General features: G+C 40.8%; 1 protein-coding gene across 2 annotated transcripts; it reads left to right on the top strand.

Moving 5' to 3' along the window:
• Positions 1-1,737: 1,737 nt before the first annotated feature.
• Positions 1,738-13,790, top strand: LOC109999563 (histamine H3 receptor). Of its 2 annotated transcripts, XM_065956205.1 has the most exons (4): positions 1,738-2,298; positions 2,916-3,082; positions 9,323-10,219; positions 13,497-13,790. In XM_065956205.1, the coding sequence occupies exons 1-3, from the start codon at positions 2,061-2,063 to the stop codon at positions 10,172-10,174; spliced, it is 1,257 nt and encodes a 418-aa protein (XP_065812277.1). In that variant the 5' UTR covers positions 1,738-2,060; the 3' UTR covers positions 10,175-10,219; positions 13,497-13,790. The 2 variants fall into 2 exon arrangements, with proteins under 2 accessions (XP_065812277.1, XP_020510283.1); XM_020654627.3 differs by having other exon boundaries at positions 9,323-13,790.
• The last annotated feature ends 5,744 nt before the right edge of the window (positions 13,791-19,534 follow it).

The raw sequence follows: 19,534 nt of genomic DNA, 5'->3' as shown, positions 1-19,534 counted from the left end.
CACAGATCTGCAAAAACGACTAAATACTCTGTAGTACACGTACCAGGCCAGTAGTTGGCGGTGAAACTTTCTATTGAAACAACAACCCATGTGCACACTCGTCCTTCTCCAGAGCGGTGAGGAGACGTTCCTGTGGATGGACAATGTTACTCCAAGTGACCCTAAACATATATATATAAACATCACAGAGAGCAGAACTTGTTAAAATAACCTATCATTTATTTAACACATTTGAATGAGTAGCAATGGTTAGAAAAGGTGAACAAAATAAGTATGAAAGTATGCAAAAGTTTCCACTATATGTTTTCAGAACTTTTTGTTCTCAGGCACCCAAAACGCAAAGCTTAATAAAAATGTGTTCAAGATGATGCAGCTTTTATATCTGAAATGTTTGAAAAGTAAACCTTCAGACCACTTCTGGGTTGGGTCAAGCTTCCTCTAACCTGGGGGATTGTAGAATCCACTGTGCGCTCTAACACTGAAGTCAATGAAAACTCATTTGGGTGAATGTCTTGCTGTTCCCGAAGACAGTACAGTAACCGGCCTTTAGTATGACGTCAAAATGTACTCATGCTTTTAGCAAGTATATGGACGTTCTGGATCAATTTAGAATCATAGAATTAAATTGCGTTTCTGGCGGGAAAATGTCTGCCCCCTCTGTAGTTAGTGTTAAAAAGGCTTTAGACAGACCAACGTGATTTCACCCTAATTTCAATGATGAGATCGCAGGGAGCACTCTGTGAGGTTACTTGATAAAAAGTGAAATTAAAATGTGTCAATTGGGTAAAAGGAGAGGTCAGCCTTAAGGTGGACTCATCAGGACTCTAACCCTGATTCTTTTTGTTGTTTGGTGTACATTTGAAGTGTTCAGACCTCCTGCAGTCTGCATCTCCGATCACTTTCTCTCTGTCCGCTTCCCGCCTCTGCTCCACTTCAGCTCCTGATTGCAGACTTCAGCCTTTGATCAGTTACTGGGCGGACAAAGAAGGAAAACGTCAAGTGCGCAGAGATCACCTACAGTGACACCGGAACATGAATAGTTCCCAAAATAAAAGCGTTTTTACCTCTTTGTGTCAGCCCCAGTAAGACCAGGCAAAGGGGGAAAAAGGCAGGTGGAGGATTTATGAACAACGGGATTCGGGATCAAAGATGACTAGTTAAAATATTGTTTGTACTTCAGTGTAAGTGCCATGTAAAGGAAAGGAAGACAGACAGAAAAGGGAGGGTTGATTTTTTTTTTTATTCTGAGACCAAGGTAAAAAAAATGTATTCATATTTAATTTTTAAGACTTATACATCTAGAAAGAAATATAATGAACAACTCCATGCCTATGTTTCTTCTTGATGCTCAAAGGAAGAAACAATACTTATTTAAAATCTCCCTGCACTCATTTTTAATATTTGGACACACATTTCTGTAGAAGTGAAATTATTTTACTGTGTTTTGTGTTTTTATTCAGATCGTTTTCGTTGTTAAAATTGGCAAATACTAAATGCTCTTAAAAAATGAATATTTCGTTTTTCCTCCAGGCTACTTAATTGCCTTGAATTTTATGTTCTATCATCGGAAACTTTGGAAAAAACACTGAATTTTGACAAGTAAAATGTCTTACAAATGCAGATTTTAAGATCCCTATTTGCATTGTCTTTTTTTTTTTTTCAATCGTTGGAATGAGGTGTTTATTGTGAAAACATAACGGAAGTGGTACGGAAGTGGTACATAATTTTTACTATGGCATTATTGACAGTCACAAAAGGCAACAGTGCGCTCCTCTGCTCCCGCACATCCCGCTGCACGCGCTGATGACGGACCTGCTGACCGGAGAGAAGCGCGAGCTCTGACATTTATTCAAAATCAATCATTTCTATTCGTGCCTTTCCTGATCACAGAACTATCCGGGGAAAAATGGAAGGTTTTGGGAAAGTCTTATTCCATCACAGGTTGTCAGTCATGTCTGGCTCGTGCGTAAAGTGGAGCGCAGCGCGCGGGCGCGTAACTGGACATGTTGGCTGTCAGTGCGCGTGAGATGCTCTACGATGATCCTGGATTTTAATTAACGATGGGCGCGAATATCCCCGAGTCCAACTCCAGTGGTCACCTGACTCCCGCGGTGTCCGAGGCTGGGGCCGTGCTCCCGGGCTACCTGCTGGTGATCCTGTCGGTCCTCATGGTGACTCTGGTTGTCGTGGTGGTTGCTGGGAACGCGCTGGTCATCATGGCTTTTATTGTGGATAAAACGCTGAGGACTCAGAGTAACTACTTCTTCCTGAACCTGGCCATATCTGATTTTCTCGTGGGTGAGTTGGAGCTTCTTCATACCCCCCTTTCCCCCCTCCCCGAATTCAAAGTCTTTTGTTCCCTCCTGTGACTGAAAACCCACTGAAGGTTTTTTTTTTGTCCACGCCCCAAACACAGCAGAATATCCCTTTAATGTAATTGCAGTGAGTCAGCTGTGTTCATGAGAGGGTTTATTGTGACCTCAGCCTCCTGCTGCTTCATTCATTCACATGATTGAACATCGCCCTCCTATTGTGCTGCTCTCATCAATCAAAACACACCTTCTCCAAAAGCTGAGTCCAGGTTGCTCCTAAGATCTCTTTGTGTTGGAAACATGCAGTTCTTTTCTGACTCATGCTTCAGAGAGGTGTGGATTTGATTTGATTGGGGGGTTGATAAGTGTCTATTTGTGCGTGTGCGTGTGTGTGTGTGTGTGTGTGTGTGTGTGTGTGTGTGTGTGTGTGTGTGTGTGTGTGTGTGTGTGTATATATGTGTGTGTGTGTGTGTGTGTGTGTGTGTGTGTGTGTGTGTGTGTGTGTGTGTGTGTGTGTGTGTGTGTGTGTGTGTGTGTGTGTATATGTGTGCGTGTGTGTGTGTGTGTATGTGTGTGTGTGTGTGTGTGTGTGTGTTTCTGCAGGTGCTTTCTGCATCCCAGTGTACATCCCGTACAACCTGACGGGCCGCTGGATGCTGGGTAAGGGTCTCTGCAAGGTGTGGCTGGTCATGGACTACCTGCTCTGCACCGCCTCAGTCTTCAACATCGTCCTCATCAGCTATGACCGCTTCCTGTCAGTCACCAGAGCAGTGAGTACACACACTGCAGAGCCTCTTTACATCTTGATACTTTTTCTGTCCCACATGTTTTTAAAACGATTCAATCTTAAATCATGTCTCACAAGGAATAACAACAGTCATCTTTTTGACAGTAAAAAGGTTGACTTAAAGATTGAGAACTTGAAGAGAAAATATGCTTTTTTGAGAAATCAGATATTTTTACAGATATTTTCACTGCGCAATTATTTTGACCTTGATATAAGAAATAAAAGAGAGCTTGAGGATCTACTTCTGAGACTCTCTATAGGTGCCTACCTTAGTGATTCAAAAGGGCATTCCTTATCTCCCAACCACTAAAGGTTCTCATGAAAAATAAATGACACACAACAGAATATATGAAAGAGAAATGGGAGTAAGAGAGTCATCTTTAAATATCAAGAGAAAGCTGTTTAGAAGTGTAAAACTTTATAAAGAAACACATGCAGAAAGCACCTTTTACCATGAGGAGATACTTAATGTTGGAAACATTTTTTACATGGACCTGCCCCCTGACGTGATCACATTATCTCTAAGAAATGTAGACTTTCAGGATGAGGCACTGATTAATACATGTTTGGCATATTGATCTCTGCCTGTAAAAAAAAGCCATTACTTGGCGCTGGTTTCTTCCTTAACCCCCCTCGATACAAATCGATATAGTTAATAATGCTTATGTTATGGGAAGGATCACTTTTTGTTTGGGTCTCAATAAGTCAGGCCTCTGCGGACACGTTTTGTGGAAATGACCATTTTAGCACCATGTGATGTTTTATCTTTGCAAATGTACCTTTCTTTACTTTGACTTTTCTCAAGTCTTTTTCTGATTTTAATGAATCCTACGTATTATCATTGCTGTGTTGTATTATCTGTTTCCTTCTGTCTTTGATCATTAAAACAAAAGATAACCAAATAGTGGGTGCTGGGGGACTCCTATATTTATTCTTATTTTATCTAAACAGGTACTGATATTTGACTTTTAAAGCTTTGTGTTGATTTAACAAACATTCAGTTTAGATCTATAAAGTCAGTCTGAACACACAGCATCAAGTGTCTGCTTCATTTGCTCAATAAAGATTTTCAATACCGACATCAGGTGCTGTCTGTACACACTGTAAAGAATCTAAAGTTAAAGGGGATCCCCAATAATTTCACTCATTTTTTGCAATATCTTCTGTTTTCTGACAAAATCCCTGAAAACGCAACAAAGTCTCACAACAGGTTTTTGTGAAGATTATCGATGTAATCTAGAGTCCAACTGTACATTTTGAACTAATGTGCATCAATCAGATTCTGACCCTCAACACTAAAGCCTTTAAGAAGTCAGGTCACATAGAAACACACAGCCAAGCAGTCAGCTGTTGAGGGGCTTAAAGGTTAGGATGGGTCAAAATCCACAGGATTTAAACAAAGGAAAATGAGTCCAAGAGCCATGTGAGACCAGAAGTCAAAGTTTAATGACTTTAACTGATGGAGGTTAGAGCTTGACTTTACTCCCTCCTTTTGAAGTTCACTTGATGGACTGATTTTCTACCTAAGCCAATATCTGTTTTTCCTCGGGAAAAAGGGGAGGAGTCCTCGGCAGGGCAAGTGCTTGTCTTTCATTACCAAAAAAATCCAGGTGAATATCTTGCATATCACAAAGTTGCCATCGTATTTGTTTAATTTAGACAGTGCTCGCTCTTTGTAGTGTTAAAAATATGACTAAGAATCTTTTCTAAACTCTCCATCAATCAAAACAGATTGTATCGGTTAAAAAAATGTGGCATCTAAAAGATTCAAACATTTTGATAATCATATTCAAGTTATTTTGGTTAACTCAAAGTATTGGGTTAGGTTTTTAAAAATCACAGTAAAGGCTATAAAATAATTCACCATTGTTCATTTCTGCTTTCACGTGGGGCACAAACAGCTTTGTCATTTTGCTCTTTGGATTTCCTAACGTCAGGCTGGCTACACATTTTAAAAACATGACAGACATAAGGGCAGTTTCATCTGGTCTCTGACATTATAATCCCCCTAACACACACAGACTAGACGTTTGCATTTCACAGTTCAGATTCTCACAGTCTCACAGAAACTTTGCGTGATCAAATGTGACTTTAGAAGAAAAAAACAAACCTAGAGGATGATGAACGTCGTCAGCTGGCTCTGTCTTCATGAGACATTATCAAGTAACTCGTTGTTGTGCTGCTCTTTTTCAATATTCCACTTGGCTCGGGGCACAGTTGTGTTTATGTTCACCGCCTCGGGGAAGCTCCGACTTATTCCGACTTGTTCCGGAGAAATTAAATAGTCGTATTGACACCAAACACTTGAGGATTATTTGGTGGGGCTAAGATCGTCTGTTGTGTAGTCAGCTAAATGCAAAGTAGTTTCACTTTGCTTTTCTTCAGTCTGACATCGTCTCAGTGCGATAATTAACCAACCAATCATCAGAAACTAAGAAATCCCCCTGCACTTAGAGTTATTCACAGGAAATATTAGATTACATGTTTACAGTATGAATAAGTACAATGGGCCTCATTCACAAACACAAATGACATTTCCTGATGAAAGGTCAAAGGTCGCTCAGGTGGGCACCGTCCACAGCAGAACAGATTCTTGTGTTGGTTTAAAGCAGACACTCACAGTTATGAAAAATTCAATGACTCTTGTGTTCCTTACGTTTCCTCACACTGTTCCTCCTCTACTCTGATCATTGGGGTCGTACTGCGTCGCAGGAGCCTCGTTTGAAATCAGAGCTGTCAATCATCATGTTACACCCCTTTTTTATAGCATCAGATAAATTATCAAAACTAAGCTTCTCAGAAAAATTAACACTTGGACATAAATCAGTATGATGAGAAATAACTATAATGACAGAAACCATGATTAAGAAAATATAGTTTGACCCATGTCCAATTTGTTAACATGGAGGAGGCGGGGCTTATGACCTATACTGCAGCCAGCCAACAGGATGTTTATTAGACTTTTTCATGGGGAGCCGAGATGTTGAGATGTCGTCCATCTTCTTAAAGTCTGTGTGTTTCACACCCTGCAAGTGCACTGCCTTTTTGGTACACTGGTTTTTTTTTCATGTCGCTGCTGATTGGGTAAAGCTCAGACACACCCACCAATCGGAGAACACAAAGCCTTTTTTTTGTACTAGGTTTTTTGGAACATATTGTCCAAGCTGGAGACCTGAGAAAAAAGATGCACACTGATTTACATTTTTTGTGCATTCTTGCCAACATAAAAGACTTTATGAAAATGAAAATGAAATACAAAAGAGCTGGGTGTCCTCTTTAAAAGAGCCGGACAAAAACATGTGTATTTGTTGCCTTTGCATACTCCTATCAGTGTGATATAGCCTTCAGTGAGTTATTTTGAATGACTGTCTGTAAGGCCATGTATTACTCATCAATTCAACCACCTTTCCCCCTTAGATTAAACCGAGGTTAAATGATCTCCCAGACAACCTTCTCCTCTCCGTGTGATTGGCTGACATGTTTCAATGTGGATCAGTTTTATAGTGTTGCTGCATGTGTTGTTTTGATTGTGCCAGATTTTTCAGACGCCACATGATACCATCTCTTTGCTTTTGGCTGGTAGCTTGATCTCAGAGGCTTTGCGGAAGATTAAATTATTTTATTTATACATTTTCATTCCGCAGAGGAGCAGGACTTGTCTAATTTAAAAGTGAAATGGGTTTGAGTCTTTTTGCTTTACCCACGACAACACTCAAGGCTGTGCCAAAATCAGTTATTAGCATCATGAAGAGGCTCGATTTGATTACTTATTGACTCAGAGGAGTTGCTCTTTAGCTGCAGTCGCATTAGGAGCATTTTTGACTTCCTGCTGCTGCAGAAATAATCTGATGGTTTCAGGCAAAAAAAGATGAAAAATCACAAAAACGGTAAGCGTGTCAGTGTTTCCTTGATAGATGAATTTAGACTGAGAGGAACTGAAGTGAAAATGGAGCCAGAGAAAAAAGAATGAGCGCCGGGCGAGGACGAGGGAGGAAAAGGATCGGGAGAAAACCAGATGTCTCTTTCACACTCTTGTGTTGCATCACTGAATGTGGCTCTCATCCTGATATTACCCTGTCTCTCTCTCTCTTTCTCTCTTTCTCTCTCTCTCTTTGGCTTTGGTGGCACACAGAAATAAGGGCCTCATGAGTGGGTTTTATTAACAGCATCTCTGTGCTGCTCAGGCTGCACTATACAGACAGGCTTCATTAGAACAAAGAGCAGAAATGTTGGTACGTGAGCAGCTGCTGCAGTTTAAAATCTCAACATTCTGTTCCCCGGTGCGGTCACTCTCGTGTGAGGCTGGAAGATTTTTTTACTTCAAGATTTTTTCAAGTGTTTGCACCAACTGTACCAACTGTACAAGCTGTGATGAAAAAATGTCCCCCTGGGAGACAATAAAGTATTCAGAATCAGAAATAATGTTTTAATCCCAGTGGGAAATTCAGTGGTTACAGTTTCTCATAAACACAATATAGCAGTATAGGAAATATAGAAATATATACAGAATATAAAATAAAATAGAAATATTAGTACAAGCAATAAGGTCCAAGTATAGTATCGGAAGAATAGAGAACAAACCATATGACGTATTTTTGTAGGCCAACCCTGAAGAAGCATCACCATGGGGTCTAACCAGAATTCGCCTATGGGATGTTTTCATTGGATTTTAAAAATAAAATAAGCTCTGTGGCAAACGCACGTTTCTGAAGCGTAGGCGTTTTGTTCAGCAGGATAATCTTCACAGATGAACTCCATTTTTATGATGTTTGAAGCGTTAATGCAGCCGACAGTAAAGTAAAAAGCTAACGTTATGCTAAAGCTAACTACACCACGGTCGGATGATTGTGATGTCACTAGCGTTATGCTTCAGACGATCTCCGATAAACTAATCCACGTAGTTTAATAAATATTTTACTAACATAATATTCACCTTAACCTAAAGATTAAACCTACAGGAGACATCTCTGACTAGTGAGAGAGTTTCTGACCTCTGTGTCTGGCGTGATGACGTTTAATGTCCCCGACAAACACTGTAGTCACATTTAGCCACTTGTTAGCAACCGCCTTTTTAAAGACGTGTAAAAACTACAAAATTTACAAGTGGGGGTATTACCTAACGTAGTTTATGTGGTCTGACAAAACACCAACATCTCTTCAGCTTGTGTTAACCACAGACCTTATTTCAGGTGTCTAACCACAAACACATTCAAAATCCACGTTGACTTTTAGACGTTAGACCCCATGGTGCTCAAATGCTAACTTACTTCAGGGTTTTAGGACTCATTCCTGTGGCGCTCTATATAATATATGCACAGGCACAGAGAATTGAATATATGAAAAATATTTACAAATATGAATATATAAAAGTGCTGTGTTGAATAGTTTAGATATTGCACGATGTAAAAGGCTCAATGAAGACGTTGTTATCCTGATGTGTGTCAGTATTTCAGATGCGTCTGAACAACTTGTTCACCCGTTTGGGGACAAATGGATTATGATGGAGAGAATCATAAAGCATTAAATAATTAAAATAAATAATCGTGTTTAAGCACAGTATGGGACAACTTTGCTAGTGTGAGTGCGCCCTAAAATTGTTGCGCAAATTAAAAGGTAACCGGTGATCGACTTGTTTATAAATTGCTTAAATAAATAGTTGATAAATAAATAGTCTATGTCTCATTATCATAAAAATATAAGAAATTAAAATGACGGAGCATCATAGATTTTGACGGAAATTTTACGATCCTGTACGTCAAAATGACAGACAACAAGAAAGTCTAGCGCAACCTCTGATGTGGACTGACTCAACCCCTTGGCCATCATTGCCCAAAAACAGATTTTTACAGAAACATTGCTAACTTATTGAGACTGTGTGCAGGGGTTTGCCTGCAATCTGGCGCCTAGGACTTGTGCTTTTGTTGCCATGGTATCAAAACAGGTAGTTGGACTTGTTTGTGTCTTTTTGGCTTTATTAGATTGGACAGCCGAAGACAGACAGGAAATGTTGGGAGGGGAAAATGATGGAAGACATCAGAGGCAGCAAAGGGCCAAGGTCAGGTTGGCACCTATGGTGGCTTTGACAAGGACTATAGCCTCCATGCATTGGGCGTGCAACGTAACCGCTAGAATCTCTGGAGCTCCTATTGTTTGACTTTAACTGGTTTGTCAGAGCTTACCATTCAGATTTCAACCCTACTCTCCTGTCCCTCTTTCAAAACAGGTTAAATACAGAGCGCAGAGAAACATGACGCGCCAGGCTGTGTTCAAGATGGTGGCCGTCTGGGCGCTGGCCTTCCTTCTCTACGGCCCCGCCATCATCTTCTGGGAAGTGATCCGGGGCCACAGCGTCGTCCCCGCTCACGAGTGCTACGCCGAGTTTTATTTTACCTGGTACTTCCTGCTCTGCGCCTCTACCTTTGAGTTCTTCACGCCGTTTGTGTCGGTGGCGTTCTTCAACCTCAGCATTTACCTGAACATCCATCGCAGGAACAAAAACTTAGGAGCCGGCCTCGGGGACGAGTTAAAGGTGCAGAGGATCACTAAGAAGCACAAAGACGGAGCCGGCTGGTCTGTGTTTTTTGTGAAGACTCGGAAGGTTTCGTGCAGTGAGCCAGCTGCCATATCTCCAGTTATCGAGGACGAGGATGTGATATCTTACAGCGCGGACCCGACTAACAGTCAGGTTCTCATGCAGAGGGAGAAGTTGTCTCCCAACAGAAAGGACTCCAGACTGTTTGAGCACTCACCCTCCTGCACGGTGCCCGGACGCAGGGCGCAGGGATCTCGCCTCACACGGGACAAAAAAATCGCCAAATCTTTGGCCATCATTGTCTGTATTTTTGGGATTTGCTGGGCTCCTTACACTCTGCTGATGATTATCCGTGCCGCCTGCAGCGGTAAGTGTGTGCAAAACTACTGGTACGAGATGACATTCTGGCTCCTGTGGCTCAACTCGGCCATTAACCCTTTCCTGTACCCGCTGTGCCACAGCAGCTTCCGAAGGGCTTTCTCCAAAATACTGTGTCCTAAAAGACAATCAGTCCAGCCTCAAATGGAGCCTCAGTCCTGTTAGACCAACCATGATGCACTTCCACGCTTTATGAATGCAGTAACCGCTGTAAGTCAAACACTGTAAAAACCCATCTACTGTTCTTCCATCGATCAAAAAATCCAGTTTTCAAAAGGAGGAGGAAAATAGGAGGAACGTTTGCTTTTAAGGGGAACTCCAGAATCTTTGAAACTGGGAGATGTTTTTCATATTTCAAAATCAAAGTAATTCTCCTGAATGTTGTTTTTGTCCCTGACAGGCTCAGATTTGTATTCTAAGTGGCTGACGACAAAAAGGGATTCCTACAGAGATAGACCTTTTTGTTAAAGAGGAAGATGTCGTTGCTGACACCAGAAAAGCCCTTACATCATTGTGTTTCTTGATAAGAAAATGATACTCATTTTGAAGAACACAGAAGTATGTGGTCTAAGAGCTGGTCCTTACAGCCATGAGCATTAGATGCCGTGCAGCATCGGGTGTTCACTGTCCACACTGCATTTGTTAAAAATGGACTTCTCTGCTCAGTGTTTTTTCAGTTTCCATTTGCAAACAGTTTAGCATCTAGTGCATTTATTTTGAAGATGAAGAAACAGAAGTGTGGTGCTTTGTATTCACAGGCATTTAACATCGGTAAGCTGAAAAAGGTTTTCCCCTGTGTAAAAGAAGTCAAAGCACAACATTTATATATGAATATTATCAATGCATCGCTTTTCTAACTTTTAAAACAAGCTAACAAGCTCTGTTGAAGGAGGAAAGCATCAAGTAAATTTTTGTTTCAGACACTCCCAGCGTCTTGTTCCTTGTCTACTTGAGGGACAGGCAGGGATATAGAAACAGGGTATCAGGGTACAATTCAACAGGCTCTTGTGACTTGGCTGAATCCAAAGGTCAGACAACAACTGGTCCATGGCCTGTTGCTGCCTGAACGGTGTGTCTCTGTTAAGTTTCAATCTCTCAAACTCCAACACTTGTCGTGATGCATCGCTCATGAACTGTTAGGACACTCCAGGAACCAATGTAATCAAGCTGATTTTGTTGTTAACACTGTGTCCTAACAGCACGTGAGGCGAGCGAGTGTCAGTATCAAAATAAGCCCTACACTGTGTCCTAAAAGCACGCGAGGCGAGCGAACATCAGAATCAAAATAAGCCCCACACCGTGTCCTAAAAGCACGTGAGGCGAGTGAACGTCAGTATCAAAATAAGCCCCACATCGTGTCCTAACAGCACGCGAGGCGAGCGAACATCAGAATCAAAATAAGCCCTACATCGTGTCCTAAAGGCATTCGAGGCGAGCGAACATCAGAATCAAAATAAGCCCCACACCGTGTCCTAAAGGCATTCGAGGCGAGCGAACATCAGAATCAAAATAAGCCCTACATCGTGTCCTAACAACATGCGACCGTCACATATCACGTTCTGTCGCGCAGCAACGGACGCTCGCTGTCCACATTGCATGCGTTAAATATTTAATTATATGCTCTGTAAATTTCAGTGTCCCCCCTTGCAAAGAGAATAACATCTAGTGCTTTGGACTGAAAGTTGACAAACAGATGTTTGGTGCTTTGTATTGACACTAGTCAAAGCTCAACATTTCAATCATGGTTGTACATATTATCAAAGCACCGTCATCTCTCCTTTGTAAGATGAGCTACCAGGCTCTGTTGAGTGAGAAAAGCGAGCTTCAGTGCCTTGTAGAGCCCCCTCCTTCCTCGTTGCCTGTCCGTTGACGCGAGCGTCAGAGAGGAATATAGAAATGGGGCGTCGGAGTAAAAACAGCACGCTGCTAGCGGGCAGTTAGGACACTCAAATAGGAATAAATAGAATCAGGCTGATTTTGTCGCTGACACTTGCTCGCGTACTGTTAGGACAGGCTGTTAAAGGTGTCTGTCAGCTTCAAAGAGAGTGATGTAACAGCTAATTCTGGTTTAACAAAAGATCTTATTCTTTAATAAAAAGGTCTCTCTCTGTAGGGATCCTTTCTTGTCAGACACTTGGAATAACAATCTGAACCTGTCAGTGACTAAAACAACTTGTAATTGTCAGCCTTTAATTAGAAGCATTTCCCACCAAGGATTGTGTTGCAGCAACTACATCTGTGTGTTAATCTTCTGCAGCAACTTCAATATTTTTTTTAATTATAACATAATTAAAATAGAGCCCTTTGAATATACTGTTTTTTATATATATTAAATGTCTGTTAATCGTTAATCTTTCAAAGTAATTTGAGGTTAATTTGATAAACAATTAACAAATCCTTTAACTTTAACTCTTACATGGTAAGATAGATCGAGGACAACCTGTACTTTGGAGAGCTTCTTCAATAAAGAGCCCCAATGCTCATCTCTGCCCCGGGCGCTTTTATTGTGAAATGCTGTCTGACCTACATTAAGGTACATGAAAAAGGTTTCTGTTATTTGTAGATTTTCTACACAGAAACATGTGTACTTTACAGTTTTCTAAGTCAGAATGGCCTTTAATCTATTGACATTGTAAATTTTTTTTTTTTTTTTTCGAAAACACCGGTGTTGTGGTTTAAAAAGTGACCATGGTTGTCATAGTTAGATGCAGAACATGGAAAGTGTTCTTACAAATTTTGATTTGTTACTTAGTTTTATATTGTAATGTCAAAAATATCAATCATGTACGTCTTTAACTACAACCATGGACACAATCGGCTGAAAGCCACTAGTTAACACAGGCGCTCTTTAAAGCATAACACCGGTTAACGTTAGTGTAAACTTCAGTGGATTATTAACAGAATGATTCGGCTCTGCTGATATTCTTGTTTGAAGTGAGTTGAGTGAGTTATATTTGACAGCAATACGACAGTTCAATATGAGAACGTGAGGGGAAAGAAAAACGTCCCTAAACTTTTCTTATAATCACAATGATTAAACTTTAATGACCGGGTGGAGAGAGGAGGCTCATAGCACTTTTAAACGCAGATATAATTGCACCTTGATGAAAGCAGAAATCAGACCACGTCTTTATATCAGAATGTGTTACCACCTCCTCTGAAAGTAGGACAGCAGAATGTGACGCGGTTTCCTGTTTTCTAACCACTCGTTTCTTTACGTGCTGAAGTCGGGGAAATGGTGACTTGTGCAGCCGGAAAGACTTTGATGACCATAATTTAGTCAGAGATATTACACAAGAACGGCAGCACGCCCATTTGTCAAATTACAATCTGTCTGTAAGAAAGCACAGTGGAGAGAAACACATTTTTTTTCTCCAGAGAACACCTTTCCACTCTTACTCAGCTTAAATGGAAATTAAGGATTCTAGGGTCTTTTATGGTTTCATAATGTTTGTGCCTGCACATTAAAAACCTTTTCACTTCACAGTTTAAGATCCATGGCTGAAGAAGAAGAGAGCCTTTTTCAAACGTCTTCAAAAACATCCTCCATGCCTCTCATCATGCAGCAATAGGACGATGAAAAGAAGAATAACCTGTGTTTGTGAAGCGACTACTTAGTGAACTATAATCACAGTGATGTTTTATTTCATTCGAACTGAAAAATGGGCAAAGGGCAACACTGAATCTGCACTTAAACTTAAAAAAGATGTCTTTGTTGATGATGAATACATGTAAGGCACTATGATGTGGGAGCAGTATTAAAGGTTTTGTATAAAAAAATCTTTGTGTCCAGCTACATGCTTGTGTTCTTTTGAAGCAGTTTTTGTTTAAAGACCTGGCTGGTTCATACTCAGAGCTGGACGCACGTTATTGATAACTGTCGCCTTTAATGATTTTATTCATTTTTAAGATGCTCGTTTGAAAAAAAACTTTAACTTGTGGTAAATTAAATTACGTTAACATCCACACCACATGCGCAAGAACATAGCTCTGCCTGTACTTCAGAGAACTTTTTGAACAACGAGCCATGTGGCGTCTCCAGAAATACAAAGATTTCCCATCTCAGGGGAAAATGAGGGCAGGATGCACGACTTCAAAAATACTACCAGGTTTCTAATGATACAAAGCTTAATACAAATGGGCGAAGTATCCCTTTAAAGGCAGCTGTAAACAGGTGTGCCTACAATTCACCAGGATAGTTTTTCAATACATTTCCCAAATTTCATTTAGGAAAACCTTTCTATAGCCTTGCATTACTCTGATCACAGTATGTAGCCTAAACTTGACTTTAAAGATCACCCAGTTAACAAGTATTTTCTACCAAACGACATCGTACTCCTGAATGTGTCACTCATAGTTTAACAGCCTCTGAGCATCTCTGTCTTTTAAATCATGAATCCCAAGAGGCCGAGCGATGCCGCTGTTTGCTGGAGGTCCTAAATCCCTAAGGATACTTTCCTGAATTTATTTCTGAAATCCATAACAAAGGTCAGAGCCCTGCAGATGCGTCACGCCTTACAGCCTTGTTATCAGATAATAAAATCTCGACAGCTTTCTTCAAAACTGGAAGTCCTCATGTTCAATCTTAAGTGTACACAGGGCCATACAGGACAACCTTTTGAGTTTTGGATTAGCTCAGAAACCTTTAACACACAGCATAACAACATTCCTCTCCACCCACTCTATAAAGCAGCTCATCTCCCATTTATCTTATCACAGAGAAGCAGCAATTACAAACCTTTCACCTGTCATAAAATACTTCAAGGTAGTAGTTTACCATTTTAGGGGAAATGATCGCTGCAGTCTATGTTTGTCGGACCAAAACAAGCAGATACTTGCCTGCACAGTGAGGAACTCACTGATGCATCAACAAACTGCAGTTTCCTTGAGCGTCCAGCTGAGACTGTCTCCAAAAGTGAGTCAATAGAGCCCCATGTTAACATATACACATCACTCCGAAACCAACTCACACAGTCTTCCCTTAATGGTACACCCTTTAAAAGTATTGTCTTAGTTGTGTTTTGCTGATCTAGCTGGAAATGTTGGCTACACTGCTGGACGCTGCCTCCACCATTTCCGGGGGTGTTGCAAACATTTGGTCCTCATCTGTAAGCTTTCAGAGTACAAACAGATGGCTCAGTCCGTATCTGTTTCAGATGTGGAGTATATATGAGCCAGTGGGGATACTAGAGTCTGGAAGGAGGGTTCCCAAGGCAAAAATGTATTGGGGGCCCCTCAAACCTGTGTTCATCACCGTCGTGTCTGCCAGCGTCCCAATGCTTACTCCTCTCCCTCTTCCTTTTTTCACTCTCGGACAGATAGATTCATTGTCAAACATTGGTTTTCACAGCAATATTGCATGCCAGGATTAGCAGAGAAACAAGAGAGAACGCTGTCAGATGGGGCTCTCTTAGGGAGGTTTCCTACTGTCATTGCAAAATGTGCACATTTTGAGTCACTGCTCTGGTTTAAAGTTAGTCAGCACTCAGGGGGGCCCCTCCTCAAGTTTAGTTTACTTCTTTTTTTGACATCTTGTTCTTTTTTTATTTTTTTATTACAGTACCTCATTCTTAAAGGGATACTTCACCCATTGAAACATGAATCTGTATTGACATTGGGTGATTTATGTAGTAGAAATGTGAAATACATTTTGAAGTTGGTGCCTTCTTGGCCGAGAAAAGGCAGAAAGTGTATTTTTGGCTCATGTGGATGAAAGACACCAAATCCCAGAATGCACAGCCCCGCAGGCCACTCCCACTAAGGTCCTCTAGTTCAGAATCAGAAATATTTTATTAATCCCAGAGGGAAATTCGATCATTACAGTTTCTCCAAAATATACAGTATGGCAGTAGAAATATAGTAATAACAACATTTACAGACATATTTACTTCAACACATGAGACCATTTCCTCAACTGATTCAGAGATTTCTTCCAGAATTGATCTTGGAAATTCCTGTCAGAAAACAGACTCTATGTCTGTGTTCACAGGCAAACAGTGAGAGCACCGACACTACCAGTCCGCCCCAGCTCAAGCCGGCCCCGGCTCCTCGTCCTCACCGCCGCCGGCAGGCAGGCCTTATGTCTCAGCTGCTGAGCTGGCAGCGGCCGGCGGCGGCAATATAGGAATATAGCCGCGAGACGGTTGCTGCTGACAGGCCGGTCTTATGTCGCGGCGGCCAGCGGAAAAAGGCAGTCAGCGGCAGCCAAGATACAAGCGCGGCCTGTCTGCAGCAGCCGTCTCGCCGCTATATTCATATTTTTTCGCCATTATCAACTTTCTCCATAGAGCCTGTTAGCATAGCTGTTAGCAAATAAACAAATAAAACATCATGGATGAAACAAGGATTATAAGAAGGCCTCAAGTAAATGATTTATGTAAGGGACAAAGTAAAGCATTGTCCCGTTATATAAAGAATAAAAGTGGAAAAAAGGAATAGATGCAGATGATCCAGTTTTCAAAAGCATTTGGAGATTTTGCAACATCTGTTGAACATCTGCAACCCTCAGATTCTTATGATGCCTCTGATGCAACACACCACATTAAGAGACTTGTAGAAAGTCTCCAGATAAAACTGTTTTACTTGTTGTCTGTTCTCAAGTACAAGAAAACCTATCTCTCTGCCTCAGCTTTGTCCTGACCTCTGACCTCTGAGTAATAATAGTGGTTTTAAATGGCACAGCAGCCGTGGGTGTGAAAATACATTTTCACGACTGTAAAAACGCAGCTGACAGGTGAAAACGCTCTCCCTAAACAGATCCAAAAAAAAGTTAAACCGATGAGACCCGACTGTCACACACTTCTCCTGATCCATTTGTCAGAGCAGAAATAGACTCAGAGTCGAGGAGCACAAATGGCTGCTTCCCACTCTCCACTGTGAAACCAACGGCAAAGTCAATTTGGAGGCATTTATTCAAAGGTCAGACGAGGATGTGATGAATAGACAGCGGCACAGGTGACCTGTGCTGAGACGCAGGTGGACTTGTAAATAGAAAACAAATTGCTCAGCGGAGTATTGGCGTTGTTTCTGAGCGCTGTGGGAGACCGAAGGACCGATACTCAGCCTTTCAGAAAGAAAACTGGAAGTGGTTCAAATGCTTCACGTCGGGATTGCTCTCAAACACAAATATGTTGGCAGTGATCTAATTGTTATTGAAGCAAATATGAGGTGAACGGAAAGCAAATGAGCTCCTGGAGGAGAGCAGAATGAATACACACACCTCTGGCTCTTCATGAGCAGCTGATGGAGAGAAACACACGCACAGCAAGCGTGAGTGTAGCTGCAGCATTCTGTGATGATGATACAATGAACACAAAAAAATAAATGAAATAGTGTCCTCCTTTAGTTGCGGTTCAGATCGTGATCATGGAAAACCATCCTGTTGAATCCACAAAGTTCCAATGGAAGTGTCTCAAAACTCACAAATGTTATACTCCAGGTAATCCAGACAAGAAATGTCAACAGCAATGCATTGTAAAAAAAACAAAAAACCTATAAGGCACTCTCTCTCCATCATTGCTGAACATGTGTTAAAGACCACAGGCGTCTTCTTGGGTGGATGAGCAGGTCATGTTTCAGGAGAATGAACATGCACCTTCTTTCCTGAGCCGTCTTGATAAGAGACTTCAGCGACTCCAGAACATCAACAGATGTTTTTCGCGTCGCTAGTTGCGCCTAATTTTCTAACTGCATCGTTTGCTACATTGAAAAATGCAAACAATTCAAAAAAGGATGAGAAGAGCAATCATCAATCCGTGTATAGTTGTAAGTCCAGTTTGAAATTGTTAAGTGTCTTTGAAGCAGCCACAGACAGAATCTGTCTGTCCTGCTTCTAAAATAAAGACAGAAAAAGCCCCTTTAATAAATCTTAGAAAAAGAGATGTTTTATTGGATTGCATCAGATTGAATCACATATTTTTTTAAAGAATTTTTTGGGCCATTTTTTTCTTCATTAGATCTGACAGCTGCAGGGAGACAGGAAGCACCATAACCTCTGCACATGGGGGGCGCACCACACAACCACTAGCCCACAGCGCCCCATGAATCACATATTTTAACATTAGTACACTTTAGAATCAGACTGTGTATTCTATCTAACTTGACGAACAGGCAGTGTTTAACTAAGTTAGACGGTTAACAATCCAAGAAAGAAGAAATCTCCACAGTACACACTGAGCTGCAGCAGAGCCTGCAGGAGATGTGAACAAAGACAAATCCTGATGAAGCAGCTATGTAAGTCTTTCATAGAGGTGTTAGGACCTGAGGAATGCAGGGAAATCCTCCTGCAGCTCACCTTCCCCGGGGTCAAAGTAAAAATAAAACATCAGAGTGAGTTGTTCATTAACCTCAGAGCCCTAAACATGCAGACGGAAAGATGAATACTCTCACCACAAGAGGTCAAACATGACTTGTTTTTTTTCATTAATTACAGCTTCCAGTGTTTTGCTTTAACTTGTTAATTGCTGCCAAACCCCTTTCCTCTCACAATGATCCTATTAAAGTGAAATAAGAGGTCAGGACATGTGAAGATTTGTAATAGTGTTATTTCAGTTCAAGTTTCATCAACCTCTTTTTATGAGCTCTGACAACCACTTATAACTTGTGAATCATTTTTATGTTTTCAATAATGCTACATGCAAGACATCTTTGACATTAAAATATACAACCTCCAACTTAAAGAGGGAGAACGAAAGTTACACAACAAAAGCGATACACATGAAGGTGCACGATAAAAACCATCAATTAAATGTTAAGTACTTAAAATGATGATGTTCTGCATGTAAAATAATTTAAAAAAAACAAAGAGTTTCAAAACATTTGTTCAGTTGACTTTTTCCAAAAGACTTCCAAACATCAATGTGAGCCTGCTGCTCCACTCTCTGCTCATCACATGAGGGGGGTGATGTCCCTTTAAAAATGTCTACTATTAATATACACATTTTTTTTTTCCGGTGAATATTTATATTGAGTTTTCATGAAAATGTGCAAACAATCAAGTGTGCTATCAATCAGACAAAACATCATGATGAAAGGCTCAGACAGTCGCATAAATAATCAGACATACTAGACAAAATAATTGAACAAAAAAAAGAGTATTTGATAAATAATGGTTTTTGTTACATGAATGGGATTACTCCATAAAATGTACAAATACGGGTCTCCAAATGAGTTCTCAAGTTTGACTTTACATGTCCATAATTGAGTCTATAAACAAATCTGAAGCATACAGTGGAGCTTTTGGACTATTGCCTTTATTTTGACAGGGTAGCTAAAGATAAACAGGAAATGGAGGGGGAAAGTGGATGACATGCACCAACAGTCTGGGCCGTGTCAAACCTGCGACCAGTTCAATGAGGACTGTATCCTCTTTACATGCAGTAAGGGCACTTTACAGACTGAGCTGAGATGTCGGCCTGATGTTTTCACTTTGGACAAGAGTTTGGATCTTGAATTGCTGTACGGATGAAGAAGAAATTAGGGTTTAATGTATAACGTATTTTTTCCATTTTAATATAAAAAGAGTGT

The sequence above is a fragment of the Labrus bergylta genome, chromosome 6 (assembly GCF_963930695.1).
Source record: "Labrus bergylta chromosome 6, fLabBer1.1, whole genome shotgun sequence".
In the NCBI taxonomy this organism is placed as follows: Eukaryota; Metazoa; Chordata; class Actinopteri; order Labriformes; family Labridae; genus Labrus; species Labrus bergylta.
The sequence above is the reverse complement of the archived record's forward strand: the minus strand, read 5'-3'. Positions and strand labels throughout refer to the sequence as shown.

Bases quoted from the DNA above. Each gene is read 5' to 3' on its own strand.
- LOC109999563 (XM_065956205.1), top strand. From the start codon at position 2,061: ATGGGCGCGAATATCCCCGAGTCCAACTCCAGTGGTCACCTGACTCCC. The intron at 2,299-2,915 runs GTGAGTTGGAGC...GTGTTTCTGCAG, and splicing joins CATATCTGATTTTCTCGTGG to GTGCTTTCTGCATCCCAGTG. The intron at 3,083-9,322 runs GTGAGTACACAC...CTTTCAAAACAG, and splicing joins TCCTGTCAGTCACCAGAGCA to GTTAAATACAGAGCGCAGAG.